General features: G+C 38.4%; 1 protein-coding gene across 5 annotated transcripts in view; it reads right to left on the reverse strand.

The window, feature by feature from the left end:
- TRPC4 (transient receptor potential cation channel subfamily C member 4) overlaps window positions 1-21,228 on the reverse strand; it is a 104,522-nt gene that overhangs the window by 3,426 nt on the left and 79,868 nt on the right. For all 5 annotated transcript variants that reach the window (XM_026854671.1, XM_026854680.1, XM_026854698.1 and 2 more), the window contains 5 exons: window positions 16,537-16,850; window positions 15,402-15,597; window positions 13,537-13,731; window positions 3,896-3,937; window positions 1,958-2,047 (listed from right to left, as the gene is read on the reverse strand). In XM_026854671.1, coding sequence (XP_026710472.1) covers window positions 1,958-2,047; window positions 3,896-3,937; window positions 13,537-13,731; window positions 15,402-15,597; window positions 16,537-16,850 — 837 coding nt within the window. The remainder of the gene's footprint in view (window positions 1-1,957; window positions 2,048-3,895; window positions 3,938-13,536; window positions 13,732-15,401; window positions 15,598-16,536; window positions 16,851-21,228) is intronic.

Consider the following 21,228-nt stretch of genomic DNA (forward strand, 5'->3'; position numbering starts at 1 on the left):
GGTCCCTATTTCTCTTCATTTTCTCTAAAGGGATAATCATAGAATCATTTGGGTTGGAAAAGGTCTTTAAGATCATAGAGTTCAACTATAAATCTAACACTGTCAAGATCACCACTAAACCATGTCCCTGAGCGCCACATCTATGTCTCTTTTAAATACCTCCAGGGATCTAGACTCAACCACTTCCTGGGGCATCCTGTTCCAACACTTGATAACCCTTTCGGTGAAGACATTTTTCCTAATATCCAGTCTAAGCCTTCCCTGGTGCAACTTGAGGATGTTTCCTCTTATTCTATCACTTGTTACTTGGGAAAAGAGACCGAAATCCACCTCACTACAACCTCCTTTCAGGTAGCTGTAGAGGGTGCCGAGATCTCCCCTCAGCCTCCTCTTCTCCAGACTAAACATCCCCAGTTCCCTCAGCTGCTCCTCATAAGGCTTGTGCTCGAAACCCTTTACCAGATTCATTTCATTTCTTTGACACGTTCAAGTGCCTCAACATCTTCCTTGTAGTGAGTGGCTCAAAACTGAACACAGTAATCGAGGTGTGGCCTCACCAATGCCAAGTACAGGGGGATGACCACCTCCCTAGTCCTGCTGGCCATGCTATTTCTGATACAAATCAGGATGCTATTGGCCTTCTTGGAAACCTGGGCACACTGCTGGCTCATATTCAGCTGTCTGTTGACCAACAACCCCAGGTCCTTTTCCACTGGGCAGCTTTCCAGCCACTCTTCCCCAGGCCTGTAGCATTTAATGGGGTTGTTGTGACGCAAATGTAGGACACAGCACCGAGCCTTGTTGAACCTCCTACAGTTGGCCTCAGCCCATCGCTCCAGCCTGTCCAGATCCCTCTGTAGACCCTCCCTACCCTCCAGCAGATCAACACTTCCACCCAACTTCGTGTCACCTGCAAACTTACTGAGGGTGCACTCGATCCCCTTGTCCAGATCATTAATGAAGATATTAAACAGAACTGGCTCCAACACTGAGCCCCGGGGAACACCACTTGTGACGGGCTGCCAAGTGGATTTAACTCCATTCATCACAACTCTTTGGGCTTGGTCATCCAGCCAGTTTTCTACCCATTGAAGAGGACGCTCATCCAAGCCATGAGCATCAATTAACCAGGAGAATGCTGTGGAAAATGGTGTCAAAGGCTTTACTAAAGTCCAGGTAGACAACATCCACAGCCTTTCCCTCATCCACTAAGGGGATCCCCTTGTCATAGAAGGAGATCAGGTCAGTCAAGCAGGACCTGCCTTTCATAAACCCATGCTGACTGGGCCTGATCATGTCGTTGTCCTGTACGTGCCATGTGATGGCACTGGAGATGATCTGAATGAAGCAATAATGAAGCAAGTAGCTCAGGCTCTGGCAGTATCTTCTGTACATGTAAACTGAGGCAGATGAATATAATTTTGAATGTTTGGAGTTTGAGGTGTGACTAGTATCAAAAATGTTTGATGCTAGAACTACACAGTGATGGATATTTTGGTATATGTATGTGATATATGGCCCAGTTCGCTTCATCTGTGTCAAAGGATTTTAATATGACTGCTTCTTTAAGTTTTGTTTTTTTCTTTTACGTCATAGAAAATGTGTTCTGTAAACAAATAAATGCACAACAGAACTCTATGGCAGAAAAATTTTATTTCCTACAGCACTGAAACTATTTGCACCTTACTTTAGCAGATGTTGTTACACACGCTTAGTCCCACTTTGGTGTCCCCTTACATGGGCACAATTTAAACTAGCTGATCAAACCAATTATTGCTGCAGCTAAAGAAAGACTTGTTGGAGTCCACGTACAACACTATCTCTGTGTGGTCCAACAGGACACAGACAGTGCTCTAGGAAGCAAGTTATATGCTACCTGAACAACTGAGGAGTGTGAGAAATATGCTTCACAGTCTTACAGTATCTTACACCTATAAACATATAAATAAACACATACCTTAAAATTTTCTTCTGTCAGTCCTTCCTCAGTTTTGGCATCTCTTATCATTGCTGCAACATATCTCTTAACCAGATTTCTCATAACTTCCTAAAAATATAAAATACTGTGTTAGCTTTTTTGGTACTAGTTACAAAACCTACACTCACTGGGCCTGATTGGACTTCATTGTGCTTTACGAACATGACAACAAAAGTACACACCTTAGATCTGGTTGAAAATTTGTTCTGCTTTTCAATGTAAAGTGCTAATATCAATTATCCTGAGAACAGCTGTATTGGATTTGACCAAAGGTGTGTGTCATTGCAGTCACATGCAGTCTGACAATGAGTGGTTGCTGATCCCTCATGAGGAGCTTAAGTCTCGTGCAGTTGTATAATGTTATTTCCAGCTATACTTTCCCAAGCCTCCTGTGATGTGGGATTCAGAGACTTTCTGAATCAGAAATGATAGCTCTAAGTTTAATGGGCTGTAACAAGTTTTCCTATGTATTTTGAACTCACATAAACTTTCAGCATCCACAAATCTTCTGCCAATGAATTCCACAGTATAGCTGGACTAAGATTTCATTTGGCGTTTTGTCTATTTTTAACCTGCTCTCTGATAGTTTCCATTGTTGCCTTCCACTTCTAAGAATCCTAAAATTATTTAGGTTGGAAGACATGCTTGGAGGATGTGTGATCCAGCTCAGGGCCATGTCCAGTCAAATGCTGAATATCTCCAAGGGTGAAGATGATGCAGCCTCCCTGAGCAACTTTTTCCAGTTCTTTACTACACTCACTGTGATGATTATTCTCCTTACAGAATTTCCCTTCTTGCAACTTGTGTCCATTGGCTCCCCTTCTTTTGCTGTGCACCTTCAAGAAAAATCTGTCTCCTTCTTTTCTCTAACCGCCCACTATGTTATTGAAGACAGCAATTAGACCCCCCTTAAACTCCTCCAGGATGAAATCCAAGCTTCTCCTTCTGTATCAGCCCTCTAATCATCTTGGTGGCCCTTTTGTGGATTCTTTCCAGTTTTTTAACATCTGTTGTGTAGTGGGGGGCCCAAAACAGGACACACTGCTCCAGATACAGTCTTACAAGTGTGGGCTGGAGGAGAATAATCACTTCCCTCAAAGTGCTGCCTACAGCTTTACTAATGCAGTATGGTACGTGTCTGGTATTCAGTTTGTGGATAGATGGTAAATAGCTGCTCTGTATTCACTTTCTGCATGATTTTATAGATCCCTGTTGTACTTCCCACAGCTGTCTCTTTTTTCAGGTTGGAAAAGTCCTAGTTTACCTAGTTATTTCCCATATGGAATCCATTCATTACTAAACTTACAACCGTACACCCCACATCTTGCTTAACTTCCAGCCCTTTTAACACAACAAAAATTGAAAATAAATCTGAAAATTATCCCTTGTGCTACAACAGTCTCAAATAATCAAAGGTTGAAACAGTAAGGATGAAGCAGAAGAACAGCTTACAGGGGATCTAGGCAGAAGGGTTATTAAGGGACAGGAAATTGTCTATGGGAGACCAGAGCTGGAGAGATGGAAAGCAGGTTCTGATGGAGCATGTCAGTGAGTTGCACATGCGATCCTGATGGATACCAACAGGGAGGTGGGACTACACGTTTGCTTTTATAAAGGCAATCCATGTTAGAGTGGGCAAAATACTGGTTAGTATATTATTACTCTAGGAAATATACTTTTGCACCCCAAAAGTAGAGAACCCTACTTCTCAAATGCTCCTGTTTAAACACCAAAAAATACTATGCTTGTTTTCTGAGGATGAAATAAATATGCATTTTGTGTTTTCTTTTCTTTTCTTTCTTTTTTTTTCTTCTGCTTTTTCTTGAAATTCTTCCTTTTTTTTTTTTTTTTGCCTCACAAAGACCTTTTTGAGGCATAGAAAAATAATTGCCCCCCAAAATTAACATGGGTCTGTACCTGGTATTGGTGATGTCTTCTCAGGTTGTCAGCTGCACGCCTCTGAAAAACAGAAAAGAAAAGAACAAAAACCATGAATCCCTGTCTGGTAGTAAAACACAGCATAGCAAAACATAAGGTCTGTGCAATATATGGTATCTAGCAAGCTGAGAGAGATGGTTCAAAGTCTATTGCAAAAATGGCGGTGTTGGAGCAAAGCCTGTCATTAGCTTTACAGAAGGATGAATGTTGTTCTTGGGAAGGTAAAGTGGATTTTCTACATTTTTGCCAATGTGCTGCTATTCCAGCATTGGTATGGATGTGATGGGGCAGTCAGGTCTCTAGTTGCAGAGCCGCAGAGTCACTGAGCTGAGACAGAAGGGTAACAGCGTGATCATGTCACTCTCTTGCGAAGATTAAAGTGTATTTTAATGAGTTGAGAAAAGCTTGACATAAGCATGGTCTTAGCAACACACTTCTTATGACTTCTAATGTTTCATTTAAGATAGAGCTAACCAAAACCTGCGCTATAAAACCATATTAAAGAGAAAATTTCCTTCTTAGTTCCCTGTTAAAAACACTTGGTTACAGAGAGGAATATGGAAGAGAGAAACTTACAATGCTGAGTTCGGTGTTGATAAGGAGGTAGGGTAAGAGGGATAGTAAGTCTGAAAAGGAACACCAAAATGATGTGTGCTACAACGAAAGCATGGTACAGGCTTCAAGCAAGTATTGCATTAGATTATACTGCCATACCTAAGGGCTGTCCAGAAGAAGATGGGGGGAAAAAAAGTCCCAAATTAATTAGTCCTTGAATTACTGTCATCCTGAATAGCATACTGAGTCACATCTTCCTATTCTCTACCTTAATTATCCCTCACTGGTTAAAGACAGGTTTACAATTTTAACTTGAGTTCTTCTATCAACTGCTGGTGAGAAAAGAAGGTATCTGACCACTGATTGTATTCTACAAAACAGAATACTTGCCACATCTTAAAAGAGGGTAAAAGGACATCCAAGACACTTGTTAAAACTGACCTCACTTGCATAATGAAGTAGGCACAGTACGATAGTCATCTTCCTTTACTTGAAACTGATTGGTAATTTATGATTAACAATTTCCCTGTACTAGGAATCAGTTTACACTTCACGGTTGATTTGTTGTTTGTAATTAATTTGAGGGATACAGTAGCTGTGTGGTTGAGCTTGACAAAAGGTAACAGAAAGGGGACGATCATTATTTCCTAATCACTCTGAACAGCCACTGTGGGGTATCAAGATAGACAAGCGTCTTCAGTATTTTTCCAGATTGTGTTTCTGTATCGATGCCTCATCCAAATTCTTTTTGCTTAAGGGTGGAGGGACGGATGAGCCTGTTCACCACCAGGGCTGGAGGGGGCAAGGCAGCCATGGGAAAGCCGATACCCTCCCACCACCTGCCTTTAGTTGTTTTAGAAAAAAAGTTATAATTTTTCACAGTTGACCACATGATGGAGATGTTTCATTCCTGCTGAGAGAGCACTAAGGGAGTTCGTGGCTAAGAGAGCTCTCAACGACAGATCTGACTCACAGGTGAAGAGAAAAACACTTCAAGGTGTAATTGAAATGCACTTCAATTCAGGTAAAGCTAATAACTCCTATAAATAAAACAAATGCTGATTCTTGTCTCACAGAATACTTTCTGCCGTTGCTGTCTGTTTTGCTTTATTTTACAGTGAAATGTGAAATAAATGTATGGGTTTAATTCTGTATCCATAACAAGAAATAGCTAAATTAGGTTTATCTTTTTTTTTTTTTTTTGCAATCAGTTCTGAAATTCCCAGAAATAGAGGCTGTGGCTTTTCCATTCAATGCACTGTCCACAAGAGCAATTTGGGATGACTATGTAAACGAATTTATTTGTGTAGTAACGTGTCCAGAAATGTTCTACTGTACTTAACAGTTGTTTTCAACCCATACCACTGAGAAGCTGAAAGAGAATGTATTTAATGGTGTGTTTTCATACACAAACACATGCATAATACATAGGGAATTATGCATACACATAACCTATCAAAGTTGTTATCCCCAGCAGTTCTCTAGCTCTGTTTAAATGTTTGATTCAGTCTCCAGTTCATAATCACTTTTTGATTCCTCCTGAAAGCAGAATAAATCTTTGCTTAAACACATCTGAAAATCAAGCTGTTCACTATAAATAAAATGTCAGTAACACTCATATTGTCCTTATTTAGTTCTTAGCCAGCCTGCTTTTCTCTACCTGGTCATAGTCTAATTTGGGGTTCAAAACTTCTTTCAAGAAACCGTTGTGCATGAAGTGTTGAAAACTACAGCTGACTAAAAGTAGAAACAGGGGGAGAAACACTCTTCTGATGACAATGTTGTATGAGATCATGGAATTGATGAGGATACTTTTATCCCTTTACAAAGGGGACATTAATATCCTTAAGGAAGCTTTTAATACTAGTTCTACTAGTAGTGATAATTATTTTGGTCTTCCTGCTTATGCTGTTCCTAGTAATTTGTATGGTTTGAAAGAAAAATCTCTTTAGCAGTCAAAATTTGTTAAATTACTTCTTTTGAAGTGTTTTATCGAAATTATAACTTTTATAAAATAGGAATTTAAATTTAATGTCTGCATTTGACCTCAAACTGCTGAGTGATAAAGGTCCAGAGAATCTAAGGATTGTCTGAAGTCATGGTATATATTCCTAATCTTGAATGGAAGCATCCCATAAAAAGGGTAGGTAAGAACTTGACAAAGAGGTTTCCCCATGAAAGAGGTTTCCTTGGCTATACAACAAACACTTCACACTACTGATTTCCATTCCAGGTGGAAGGCGTTATTTCTTCACTAAACTTTCAGTAACACACATTACAGAGAAAATACAAAATATGTATATTGACTTAGGAATTGCATCATTTTGCACTTGAAGAGCAAAGAATAGGAGAAGAGGAAAGAAGATTTTCTATTACAAATTGTAATAATTATCATGTAGGTTGCTTGGAAAAATGGCATAAAAATCTAGATAGCTATAAAAGAGATAACTGTTTATCTAAACATCAGATGCACAAAGAATAGTTAATTACTGAAGATATCCCTGACAATCCTTCCCATTTTCTCCTCTGAAATACTTGAAATTATAGGTAAAACACTTTTTGACAACTGATCAGACATGAAGGGAAATGTAATTTGAGGAAAATAGTCCAATTTATTCCTGTGGGACTGGGGTTCATTTTCTTACATCGCTTCTTTTTTTAAAAAATAGCAATGGATTTCAGATGGCCAACAGGAGTTGTCTTGAGACACCTGAAGGCCTTGGGCAGTCAGGAAAACTTCAGCCTAATCAACAGAATTACATTACTAATCTGTTTTTTGCAAAGGCGAGCTGGCAAAGTTAACAGAACTGATATATAATTATATATATATATATAATTATATATATATATATATATGAGCATCACACACCTTTATTTCAGAGTTTTAAGTGTAGGAGATACTTTGCGATAATAGCTAAAGAGAATGCTGCACACCCAGGATATGTCAAAATGACAGAAAATAAAAATGTGCTCAAATATGAAAGGTAGAAGATCTCTGATTAACAGCAGAGCTGAAGTATTATAGTAAATCACATGTAAGTGTCCTGGCCTTCCTTCATCAGTAGCTGTGACTATCTAATCTGCCATCAGCATGCATAGGCAGTGTATTGCTTTGGAGAAAAAACCTTGAAAAAGTTCCCCTTGACTCCACCACTCGCAGCTTCAGCTGTCCCAGTAAAACAAAGGATGGCAGAACCACAGAACTGACATCCAAGGAGAAGCAAATGAATCAGCTCTCTTCAGAGGCACTTCACTTCCCTGCAGACCCTGTTCTTTCCCATGATAGCTTTGTTATAAGCAGCACTGTAGATGGTCCTCCCAAGCAACAAAGCCTTACTGCTGACATTTTTCTTCAGATGAGTCAGATAAATCCTTTCACTAGGATGTCTGTTGCAAGTCTGTTGCTGACCCTGAATGAGTTCTGCCTGCATATAATGAACTTGCAACTGTACATTTATATATATTTCTACAGTGGATTGTTGGTGACACATTTAATACATCCTTGATTCATTCCTAGCTCATGATTCCTGGCTTTTTGGTACTAAGGTTCCTTATGCGGATATCACGCCTAAGCCTTGAAAAATGCTGGCTTTAACAAGCCAACTTCATTCTGTCTATCATCTGTTTTGCATCCTCCAGCACTGACTCATCCTTTGGATGCACACTATTGCTTTTTCTACTGGAAAACACCATAGTACGTCACTATTGATAAGAGCTTCCTACTAGAAAAGTTAGCATTTAGAGGGTTCAGAACAAAATGTTTTGAAATCTGAGTTCTGTCGTGCAGACAGCATGGCATCCATACATCCGTATAGCCAATGTAAGAAAAAGAGCCTGAAACTGAATCCATAGTAGGTATTTTTCCCTAGTACTTGTCATAGGAAAGGAATCTGAGTTCATAATGCAGGACTCAATGAAAAGAAGTCAATCTGAACAAAGCTTATCTTGTAGCTCTGGGGTCACAATTATTACAGGGGAGATTCCAGTGAGCTGGTGTCAAAGAGCTGTCAAGATTTCTGAAAAAATGGCAGAGAAAACTTTTCATTTCCCTTTGGTCGAAAGGGCATAGAGGTTCTAAATTTAATTTGTGATGCACGTTGTTGGGACAATTGAAGAAGTTTGGGAACCCAAGGTTGAACTGTGGGTGACATAAGTAAGTTTTTCAAAGCCAGAAAGCAGTGAACTCCCCCAGGATAAACTGTGAGATCACCATGATGTGCACATTCATTCTCTGATGACTTAACCTATTGGGGAAAATCCAATTAACAGCATCTGGTTTACATCTACCCAAATTCTGTGTAGACCTGACTGCTGGAGTGAATAGTGGCTTTCACACTGATGGGTACGGACAGATTTTCATAGTGTGGAAATCAGAGTGCGGAGTGCATACCCACACCTTAGCCCATTTTGGAGCCTGGGCACATAACTGTTCCAAATTCAGATAGCCCTTACGGGGCTTCTGGTTATAGCAGAGAAGCTAACTGAAGAACTTCATATATTTATGAGATGCCCAGATGTGTGGACTGAATTTGCCTGGTCAGTCACAGCCACTCATGTTTTCCAGGCAGCTAGAAGTCTTGTTGCCTGGTGAGCCCTCTGTTTCAGAGGGATTTCAACTATACTTGCAGCTAAGCACCTAGTCTGTAGTGGAAACTAGCAATGGCCCTACTGTTTCACAGACTTTGGGATTTCCATTTTCTCTCATCAAACAATTTCTTTACAGAAATTAACCAAAATGTCCTGTATCTTTCCCTCACCTATGTCCTCCACTCTCCAACAGTTCAGTAATTAGTGGTTCACGTTCAAATCATAAGGAAGCCAGGTTCAGCTCCTCAATTTTATTCTCCCAAGAGTGTGCTTCCCCCCCCCTCCGCCAGGATCTTAATGATTTTGAGATGGAAATCTCTCCTCTCAGAGCTGCTCTGCTTGGGGTAAATAATTAAATATCCACTGGAGAACAGAAGTGAACCTGGGTCTCCCTTAGCCCAAGCTATTTGCTTTACTTGGCACCTGCTCCTTCTCTCTCCAATCAAAAATTCCCTCCTGAACCTGAAAAGTCTTTCCCAACAAAAGCTTATTTGAAACTGGTATATATTAATTAGTTTGGGTTTTAAGGATTTGTCACAAACTGTTCATAAACAAGAAACTTTATAAGAGGATGTCTCAAACAACTCCAGTGGGATGCCCTGTGGGGGGGGAAGTGGAGCAAGCCCTGCAGAGGTGGGATGGTGGGCTGTTTCTCTCCTCCTCCCTCCTCTTGTTGCCTAGAGGCAGAACTTGCCTAACTGCAGGTACAAGCCAGAGAAAATGAGAACCTTCTGGAACAACCTATTGTGCATGTGTAAGAATGAGTATATAAAGGCAATACCCCATGTGTGTCTTTGTCAACTCACCACCTACAGACCAAGCTGGCTACTCTGAGATAATGCAGGATCCAAGGGTGGTGAGTTCTCCTTTTCCTATCTCCTCCTCCTCTCTTTTCTCTTTACTCTTACTGCTCTCTCCCTCTCTTACATATATTCATGTGTGTAAGTTTTGTAGGAGTTGAATTGAGATCGGTTGATCATTGAGGTGTCTCATTGCCAAAGTGCTTTTATTCGTTCTCCCGATGGTGATCAGTTGATCATTTCCAAATTGTCTCCATTCACTTACTAAAGTGGTCAGTTAATAAAGTCACCAGCACAGTTCCTCTGAGCACTGTGGTGACTCGGCTGCCCTGTGGCTCTGCTGAGCAGAGACCGGCTCTTCCACCACATTCAGGCTCTCGAGGAACTCAAAAGATTCAACCCCCAACCCCTGTAACCCACCGTGTGGGATAAGACAGGATTTTGAATTTTTTTAATTTAAAAAAAAAAAAAATCCAGTTGGAAAGCTTCGCAACCAGCTCTGTGTTTAGACTGTCTGCCCTTTGACCCTTTGCTGCACCAGTTTTCCAAACCCAAGCTGCTAATTTCCAGAAGGTGGCATTTATGTACCCCAGCAGGAGATAGCCGCAGGAAACCTCTTCCTCATCATGCCATTCAGCATGGGACTGACAGCACCCTGTCTCTTTATTATTCCACAGATCCAGGAATGAGTTACTCGCTGAGCTGCAGTTCAGAAAAGTCTGACAGAAAATATTGTACTGAAGGTTTTGCTAGGATATATAACGGCATTCTGGATCTGTCTCAGTCAAACAGGGATTTTATGTTAACCAAGCCTAGATCCTCAGCTGCTATACACTGGCATCACTCCATTAATTTTAATATCACTCTATCAGTTTACACTAGCTAATCATCTCTACCAAATGTTTAACAAATGCCTAGAAGCATTGCCCACTCCCCCACACAGACAATTACATCACTCTCTTGATTTTCTCTTTCTAAGAAAATCTCAGTCTTTCCTCCCATTGGTCTCTGCATTTACTTCTTTCCCTTGTTGTTTTATGTTTTAAATTCTTCATCATTCATGCTCGTTCATGTCTTTTATTTTCATCTCTATCTGAATCACCGTTCATCTATCTTCACTGCTTTTCTGATATTAATTTTAAATGGATTTTTTAAGTGTTTCTTTCTTGTAGTCTATTACTGGTTTGTTTCAATGTCATCTTCATGCTTATAAGCTTCTTTTTCTGGCTGTTTCTTTTCTGTCTACAAGCATGATGGATAAGTGAAGCATATTTTGCTTTCACAATGTAGATACTGGCCAACAAGATCAGGATACTGCAAAAAGCCTGATTAGAAGCTTTTCACAAAGAGGACAAGATCATCATTCATCAGCTGAGGAACTGTGGATTAGTTTTATATGTCACTCTTCCTCTTTACTGTATATCTGTACAGTCGTGTGAACTTGTTCCTCCAAGTATACCTGGTGATTAAATTGAATGCCAGGATATGACAAGAGAATACATAGGAAAAGCCTATCCTTATTATTCACTTCTCAGGATACTGGGAAGAAATATAAAGAAAAGGTTGTCAGAGTAATGGTCCAGCAAAGGATTGTATGATATCCCCTGGCTTCTTCTAAATGAATTGAAGTTTTGCTACTAGGGTCAACTGCATGAGTACTATAACACTTTCTTTTCTCCTTACCCACACATGACACTCATACTCTCACTTAATGATTTGCTATCTGAGTTCCTAACAGACTTGAAAACATTTATATTCACCAAATCCCTATGGTATAGGGAAAGTGCCATTATCCACATTCTATTCACGATAGTTTTCTTTATGTTGGAGCTGACTAAATACAGTCTAGTTACTGAGGTACTGACTTGCTTAGTGAGGGAAATGCAGAGAACATTAACTAGAGAGATTTAGTTGTTGTTGGGTCAGGTGGTTGTCTGGATATTTCCCTTGAAAATATATAACAACTGTGCTGCTGTCTGAGGTATCTCAACTGGATAAATCTAGGAGGTATAAATTCAAATCTGCTATACCCACTGCAGCTATCAGAGAAAGTCCATGGCTGAAATATTACACAGGCATCTGCTGAATCCAGGTGCAGAACTATTCTTGCTCTCCTTGTGTGGTTTTTTCCCCTCTTTTTTTTTTCCAGAAATTTCTCTGCTAATCAGCACTATTAGAATGGAGTACCAATGTGAAATGCTAAGGCTTGGACAATAAGCCCAAGCCAGAGTTGACCTATAGATGAATCCTGCATATTTTATAACTGATAACCATTGTGCTAGTAGGTATTGTACTAAGTTATAACAAAACACATGTTCTGATGTCAAAGGTGAAAGTATTGAAGCCTGAGCAACAGGCCCCAAGCCGAAGCTGCTAACTTAGTATGTAGTCACTAACGAAATATGTATGTTCATTAATGAAAGATGTAGCTTAGATACCATATACTCATTACTGGTGATGGATGTAATGAAAACACGTCTATCCTGAAAGTATCTTTCTTCTTCTCTGTGCAGGGGTAAGTTATCAAAGCCGTGAAGCCAGCTGTCCGGCCTTGGGACAGACATATGGCCTTGTTTTAAAAAGAACATAAATAAATGAGATAAGGAGGGAAACTCCCTTAGCTTCTCCCTTGAGCCCTGGCCAGGCTCTGGAGGAATCTAATGAGAAAGTGAAACCAGATGTTACGCCCTAAACAAAGGTGCCAGCTCTTCTGGCTTGCTGATTTTTAATATATAAGGCTGGACCCACTCACAGCGACTCTGGAAGCCTCACCTAGGGTGGACGCACCGCGTAGGGTTTCCCCCTTGCCGGGACAGGCTCCCCAAACCCTCGCTGTAACCGGGGCTGCCCAGCCACTGTGGGTCTGGGTGATGGAAACGTATGCAAGTGGTGATGGATCTTTCTTAATTACTATTTTCTCTCTCTCAGGTAGTAATGATTTGATGCATTACCCTGTATTTTCCTATTTGTTTAAGTGCACTGTTCTGTCTTTTCTTACTGTATGTTTTCTGTATTATTCTGTTATATTATTTAGTTATTTCTAGTAAAATATGCCTGCTCTTTTCATTCTGGTGTCTGAGTTTAATTGATATCCCTAATCAGCAAAACACAATGTGATTCTGAAATAATTGTACCTGTAAATTCAAATAAACCATTCCAAGTAAATGCTGGATTTCAAAATGATTTTTTAAATGGGAGCAGGTTTTGGTAAGAATACTTTTATGGTAAACCCACTTCATTACAGGGAGAGAGAGAGAGAGAGAGACAGAGAGAGAGAGAGAGAATATCCCATGATGAATACTTTACATGAGTCTGTGATTCGTGATACATCAATGATACTTGAACTGTGACACTTGAACTAGAGACCATCAACCACACTTTTGGGATTGGCAGACAAGTATATACATTTGATCTCTCATACTTGGTTTGCTTTTAATCTTTTTTGCATTATCTGTAGATGAGGCACAGTCATGGTTCATATTGTCATTGCACAGGAATATGATGATGCTTTCTCTTCAAATACATTGACATAAATGTAAAAAATAAACATTCTCGGCTAGAATTATTCCCTAACTCATATGCACATTATTTGACAGTTTGGATGCTCTGTAAGGCTGAAAAAGACTCATCTAGATAGCAAAAAGCAGGACTACAGGTAGAATAAAACACAGGACTTACCCCTATTGTTCCAAAACTTTCAGGCTTCCTTCTAATTTTTTTCTTGCAAAGGTGTCTCCATAACCATTTGATCAGATACCACAGAGACTTTGGGCTTGGTATAACATTAAAAGGAGTGGGCAGAGTTCCTCCTTCTTCAAAGTAACTCATCCATAGTTTTGTTCGAGCAAACTTCCACTCAATGTCTGCATGATCCTGCGCACAAGAAACACAACACCAGCAGAGATGCAAATAAGGAGATGAATCAAACCTCTACAAAAATCTGTAAACCTAAAACTAGAACAACCCTGAAATACTAATGAATATTCTTGTTAAACTACTAGCATATTCTTTTGACACAAAGCAAAGCTAGGCTACTTTACTTCCATTAAGAGATGTTAGATATGTACAGTATATTTCCACTTTCAACCTTTCTTTCCTTGCTACAGGCTTTTAAATAATTAAAAGTCTCTCAAACAACAGAGGACAATTACAAGCAGAAAAATGCAACATTTCTGGAAGAGATGTTTTGTTATAATAGCAGCTCATTATTCCACATAAATCACTCTAATTACTCTGCTGTGTAGCAGCTTCAACAAGTCTGTAAGTCTCATGCACTCTCTTAGTAATTGCCAGCCCCAGAAATTCACAAATAGATTATCCAACAAATCACGAGGCTACTTAAAACTGTTGAGTCAAGTATCTTTTTTTCCTCCTACTTCAGAAATATATTTAGAAAAGGTTGGGGGGTGGGGCAGTATTTTTATTTGAAATTTTATTTCTTTTGGATTCTATATAATATTGTATAAATTTGAAAAGTTTGAAACAAATCAAAACTAAATTCCATGGAAAGATTGCTAAGTCCTTGCAGCTGAACAAGAAGTTTAAATTACTAAGATTTGGAGAACAAATATAGTAGCCAAGAACTTAAACTACAGGTCTAGCTCTAGTCTTCAATGTTTAGTTAGTAAATATTAAAATATTTAGCCAGATCTACAGTAATCAAACCAGTAATTTAGAAGCTGTAGTAGGAGAAGTATTCTACATTCAGTCTGAGTTTTGATGAATGCTAGTATTCTGTGTTATTGTGTATCAGACTTTGCCAACTAGCAAATAGTCAGTATTTCTTTTGTGGAAAAACTTGTAATTTCCAGATTAGCAAAAATGCACATTTTAAAATCTTACGACTGTGAAGCTTTCTTTTATTTGTTTGCTTTCTGCATGATCATCTTTGAATTATCATATGACGAATCTGTTTATTTTCATTAGTCTTCACTGGCAGCTGAGAAATAAAAATAAGCCAATAGCTCTGATAAGGATAGAGACAGTTTTCACCAAAGGAGAGAAGAGGACACTGCTGAATAAGAAGTCATAACCTTTTGCTTGAATTGCTAATGGGTCCAAAATTGTCCATGAAACAGGAGCACCCAATTTCTATTAACTGTATATTCATGCTATATAAAAATCCAAAAATAACAGCCTTTGAAAGGTTAATAAATATAATGTATTAAAAATAAAGCAGAAGTAGAACAATCTTTGGCAGAGTCTCTTTCTTAGGAGAGGTCCTGCACAGTGCAGCTTGGGCAAGGCTGTAGCCCGTCTCACTTGCCAGCAATTTCAGGACACCCTTCTCAACCTACAAGCTGTCTTCTGCAGCAGGGCCACCTCTTCCCCATCCAGAGTTGTGGGGAAATTCCCTTCTGGCCAAGCCCAGTGGGGTCTGGTTTCTGTGTCCTTCCAGAACAGTGCAAAAGAATTAAAACAAATCAGGGAATTTGTCCCAAAATCCTGTCCGTAAAAAAGATTTACTGCCAGAAATGTGGTATGTAGGAACAGAGAGAAGGTATATATTATTATGAATGATCTAAGGATAAGGAACAACTTACAGCAATAAGTTGGTAAGAATTATTCATCATGGCTATTAGCATGTTGAGTAGAACAACCAGAGAGATTACATTATAGGTACCAAACATGGTGGCCCCAACAAATTCAGTAAATTCATGCCTTGCTTTCACATTGGTCACATAGAGATTGATGAGTCCAAATATAGACCAGAATAATGACTGTAGCGTTTCAAATAATCTGAAAAACAAAACCCGAAAGGAATAGCTGTATAATAACAATTCATGTACTTTTCAGATTGTTGTTTCCTAAACACACAAAAGTCCTTGACTTGACAAGATGAATGATACTTATCACAATACAGGCAACATGGAATATCTTTCTGGGGAAACAATGGCTTAATATTTCAAATTCAAACCTCTAGATATACAGTACTGAATCTATAAATAGCCTACAAGTAAAAGGCTGATTGTGTCCAAACTTCTGAGGGATAAAGTTTTAGAGATCTTATTTTGGACATCTGCCTTTGAATTTTGATCCTTTGCCTTGACTGCAGAGGGTAGAATAAGGATCCAAAAGTAACTCAATGATTGTGTTCATGAAGATGTTAAGACAGTTATGGTATCCTTGCACCTTCTTAGTGTTGTCAGTTTAAGCAATTTCTGGTTTGTGTTGAGAGCCATTGAGATAAAAGGAGCTGTATAATTAGAAAGACATTATTATCATTAGCATATGTTTTGTTTTGCAAAGAATGGAGACATTAAAAAGACAAACATGTTACTCTCAAATGAAATTTGTTTTTATAACTATATTTTACGATACTGCCTTAAGAGAAGTTTTGGACAACAGCTAGGAAGATAAATAACAATAACCAACTTTTAAAAAATCCTCTGCAATTAGGTAGCTTGACATAATTTCACTTTTGTACAATGTTCAGCTACACTACAGTGTCGTAAGCAGGGGTTGAATTGTATGGACTTCATTATAGTATGCAATGAACATTATTACAGTGATGTAATGTGGTTTTTTTTTTTTTTTATTAGGGTAACTTTACATGTGTTTGTCAGGACACCACTGTAATACCAATAGAAAACAGACAGTGTCTTTCCTGTAAACAACATCTAAGTGATTAAAATACTGGGGGCAGAGAGGGGGGACAGAAATAGATCAGCCACTTACGTTGAAAATGCATTATTCTGCTTTTCACATCGTATTCCTTTGCAGTTGCCAGATTCATTTGTCTCATAGTAGAAGTACAGCTGGTTCAATCCATTTGCAAAAGCTAGCAGCACAAGGCAGTATATGAAGAGAAACTTCAAAATGTCCAGCAACATTCTTCCTAGAGATATCTGCAGAGGTCCCAGGTGAGAATTTGCAGTGAATAATGAGATCAAGCGTAGGGAGCTAAAGATGTTTGCAATTGCAAACAGGGCTTCAGCCACCAGGGTTGGATGCCACATGTCCCAGCTCTCCCGTGGAACTACCCCACTATACTGAAAACAAGCAGAAGGGAAGAAATTACTCCTCTATTTTTATCAACAAATGAGTGTGTCAGTTTCTTAAGCTGTTCAGTTAATTTGCAAGTAGTACAATAAAACTAAACATCTTTTGGAAAGCAACTTGTCTTCAGGATGTTTTTTTATTTTAGCAAAACAAAAAATGTGCAGTACCCACGTTCTTGTCCTTCATTATTATCTGCAGGATGGTCTGTGCTTTCTAGGTTTTTGCATGTGTTTTGCATTTGGTTATAATTTACAGTAGCAAAAGCAAGTCTAACAATTCTGACTGAGAGTAAAAGGAACAGTTTTTGTACACCTGGGTTTTCAGAATTATAGAAACTTTCAACTGTAAAATCAGGTAAATTATTTCTTTGGAAAACAGGGGAGCTATGACAATGATGGACAGAAACCTGCAAGAACTTTGGCAAGTTAGAAGAAAACATTTAATAACGGAATGACTATATTGCTTAATCACTAACACTGGCCCAATGATTAAAAAGCTGTTTACTAATTAACCATGGCAAACTTTTTGTGTGTCTCCTTCTCAAAGAGTCTGATCCCTGGAACTGTGACTCTTTACTATTCCAGTTCTGCCAAAAAAAATTATTGAAGATGAAAGATGTTACTTTGAACTGAGGCTTAACTACTGTGGCAGACTCATTATTATTTATTTCATCTCACTAATCTGTTTTACAGAATGTATCAGAGGACAGAATTATGCTATGAAGCACTCCAAAATAATGGGATAATATAATATGAAGCAGATTTCAAAGAGTGTCTATGGTGTGGTCCATATTTACCTACTCTATGCATCCTTCTGCCATTCTGCCTCATCCACTATTGTCTTCAGACCAATTCTGATTGATTCAAGATCAGTGATGAAGCAATAGGCAGTAGAAAACAGAACTTAGTTACTTAGTTACATCAGCTAATAGATAAAAGCAAGAAGAAAATGAAAAAAAATTTTCAGTGTTTACTGAGATGAGAGGTGAGAACTCCTCAGCATGTTTTCTATAATGTCTTTCTTTGGATAATATTATACAGTATATTACTGTGAATTCTGATGGTTTACAACCATGGTATGCGAAAACTTGCATCTATTAAATAGCCAGGAATAACTGGTAGTACAAGCAAAGATTAGGTGCTGAACAGTGCAGGAGATGCTCAGATTAGGGAAAAATACACAAGGTGTGTTGGGGGAATAAGGTAAATTATATTAATGAAAAAATGTAAAGATATTTGAAACTAGGAAGAAATGTAGTTTTTGGCAAAGAGTCAAAAGCATCCAACTGCAGACATATATGAAGTGAAAGTAAGTAATGGCAGATTCCAAGGAAATTAAACAATCGGGGGCGGGGGTGTGTTTGTGTGTGTAAGAAAAAAAATCTAAGGAAACCCTGCTCTGAGAAAAACATGGAACTACAGAACACTGAATACTATGATTAGTAAGACAGCAAGGATCAAGTTAAGCCAATCGGGTGTGGACAGCCACATCTGTGCTCTGTCACTTGCTTTTACAGTCAGCAAAGAAAAATGGGCATTTCTAGAGTAGTATGAAAGCAGATATCCCAAAGAGGTCAGATGAGTTCCTCTTTAACTTCCTCCGTTTCTCCTCATTGATGGGGTAGGGGAGAAGGTATCTTATGGTTGTAGTCTAACAAGATGTATCCAATGTCACGTTTTCTAGAGGAGATCAGGTTAATGAGAAAGGTGAGAAGAAAGGACTTTATCTCTGATGCTCCAGGTTGAGACACAGAACTGCTGTTAAAACAGTCAGAAAAGATCAAATGTCCTCTTATTTCTAAAAGGGAAATCAAAAGCACAAATGTGTTACTTCAGCTTAACTGACTCTGCCTTTCTTGGTGCCTAGTGATTCCTACATGTGTGGATGAAATGCAAAAGGATTTATGGTTGTAAGCAGAGAGTGAGGGCTTTTACTTTAGTTTTGAAGAGACGGGATTTAATAGACTGGAAATAGTTGTCTGAAAAATAGTGAGAAAGGTGAAGGCCTGAGAAGTAAGTTTGGAAATGATCTGTGAAATATACTAGCTGAAAGAAGACAGCAAATAATATAAAGAAAATAATAACAGAGTTTTGACAGCAAAGCCCTATTGATTCCACTAACTATAGGATGACGAATTCCAGAAATATCAAAGAAGAACCAGGAAAACAAAGAAGCTCAGGTGAAAAGGAAAAGAAAGCAAAGGAGCCAGAATTACTAGGCATATTAAAACCAGAAACAGTGAAAATATGAAAAAAAGAAAAAACATATTTTAGGACTAAACAATCCAAAACACTCAGAACTGAAGTATTTGTTCTCTCACTCATGCTTGTTCTTCTGTTCTATATAGAATAAGTAAATGATTGTTGTCCTAGGAAATGGAAAATGGTAAGAGCAAATATAGCAACAATGACCTTGTTCTAAATCATGATGTTGATACTGTGTGGTCTGTCTTTTATTATTTTGTGACCCTGTTGAGTTTCTGTCCCCACTTAAAATGCAAACACAGCCTTTTGACATATAACAAAGTGAACTATCACTTAATGTGATTAAATTATACCTATCATTGGCTTGTTGGTTGAAGGAAATGTACATGGTACATCAATGGAAAATTAAGAGCAGAAAACAAGCTAAGCAGCAAGTACATGATGACTGTGCAATGTCACCCAGAGAATACAAGATAATAATGTTTGATCCTTACTCAAAGAATTTCAAATGCAAATCTAGTATCAGATTTGTGAGAAAGAAGCTGAGTGATCATTGCTTTCCCATGAAAACAAAGTCATGAACAGTAGATCTCATGAAAGCAGCAAGAGAGATCAAATGGAAATGTAGATCGGGCTACTTGAATATTTAATGGGCTGTTGGACCTTGGTCAGATGTGACCCCCTTTTTATTCTGATAGGAAAAAGAAAAGTTAAATAATACCCATTTCAGGAATTGTAATTTAAATTCTTTCCTGAAAGGCCATATGTGAATGTGAACTCTTCCCATTTTAAAATGTAAGTCCCAATCTTTGCATTCATTATGACAAATTTCAGAGCAGCAGTAGGAAGGAAGGGGGACGACCTAGCAAAGAGCTTTGAAACAGCAATTATATCGAGGAATCGAGTCCAAAACTTTGGGGCGAGGGTGGGGGGTTAATACTCCTATGTCAATGGACATTTGGTCTGTCAATCTGGTGAAACATCAATCAAAACCATTTTACAATGCAAACATATACGATGTCAGCTTCTGCTGAAATGGTGGCAGAAGAGAAATATAATATTTACTACTGAACAAATTAGATCTGACACAGTGATCACCAAGACAGTAAATACTGAGACAAATAATGTATTTTTAGTTAATTTTAAGAGTCCTTGCCTTGAATAGGAACCTGTTTCCTTACTAGCTTTTCATGTCAGTGGCTGAGACATATAACCAGTAATATGAACTTCATGCAATTTCTAGCTGAATTGGAAACAAGCAGCACTAGGTCCAATGCTCAGGTTTAACAAATATTTAAGATAAAGAAAGCAGGGTCTGCACCTAAGTTGGCACTGCACCTAACTTTATGCATCAGTACAAAATAAATTATCTTCCAAAAGCATACCCCTCCCCCCCATTTTTCTTAGAGTACAATGATTTCTATTTCTATTCATAACCCTCCATCAAAACAGATGTGTTGCTTAAAATCTGTCATGTTGTAGTCTCATAAAACGTGTGAAAATGCACTATTTATAATGACATTATTTATCAGGAGAAAGCATTTTCAGTGGATACACTGGATAATTTCAAAAGGCTTCACATGTTGATAAAAAACATAGCCCTTTGAAAAATATGACATGTACTCATTTATTTGAATACTAGCAATGAAACAGATAACTTTGAGTTATCTTAGCAATTCTCTCATCCTGAAATTACACTCTTTGGTGTATTTTACACTATCCCATCATCTGCTTAACTACTGTGTCAGTCAGAGAGCCTCAAATAGGCCATAAACACTACTTTCTCTGGGAATATTTATCACACAGGAGAGTACTACAAGGACAATCTCATAATTTTATTCAAGGGAGTTGATTAAAATGTTTTCTTAGGTGACTCGAGCTGATTCACAGAAGGTAGACTACATCTAAGAACTGGGCTTATATATTTGATTCAATAAATACAGTAAAGCTGTATTTTAGAAAAACCTATCTTGCAAGGTTTAGGAAATGAAAATAAGAGCTTTACATCAAAACATACTGGTTACATTTGGCATTCTCCTAATCTCATCTGGCATAGAGGTGGGGAACTCTGCTATAGGTATTTGAAGGAAATGTGGTTGGGTATTAAATTACACTTGTATTACTCTGTTCATTGCATCATCATGTGTTTGAACTGATACCACAA

Source organism: Athene cunicularia (assembly GCF_003259725.1).
Source record: "Athene cunicularia isolate RWA chromosome 1 unlocalized genomic scaffold, athCun1 chr1_part1, whole genome shotgun sequence".
NCBI lineage: Eukaryota > Metazoa > Chordata > Aves > Strigiformes > Strigidae > Athene > Athene cunicularia.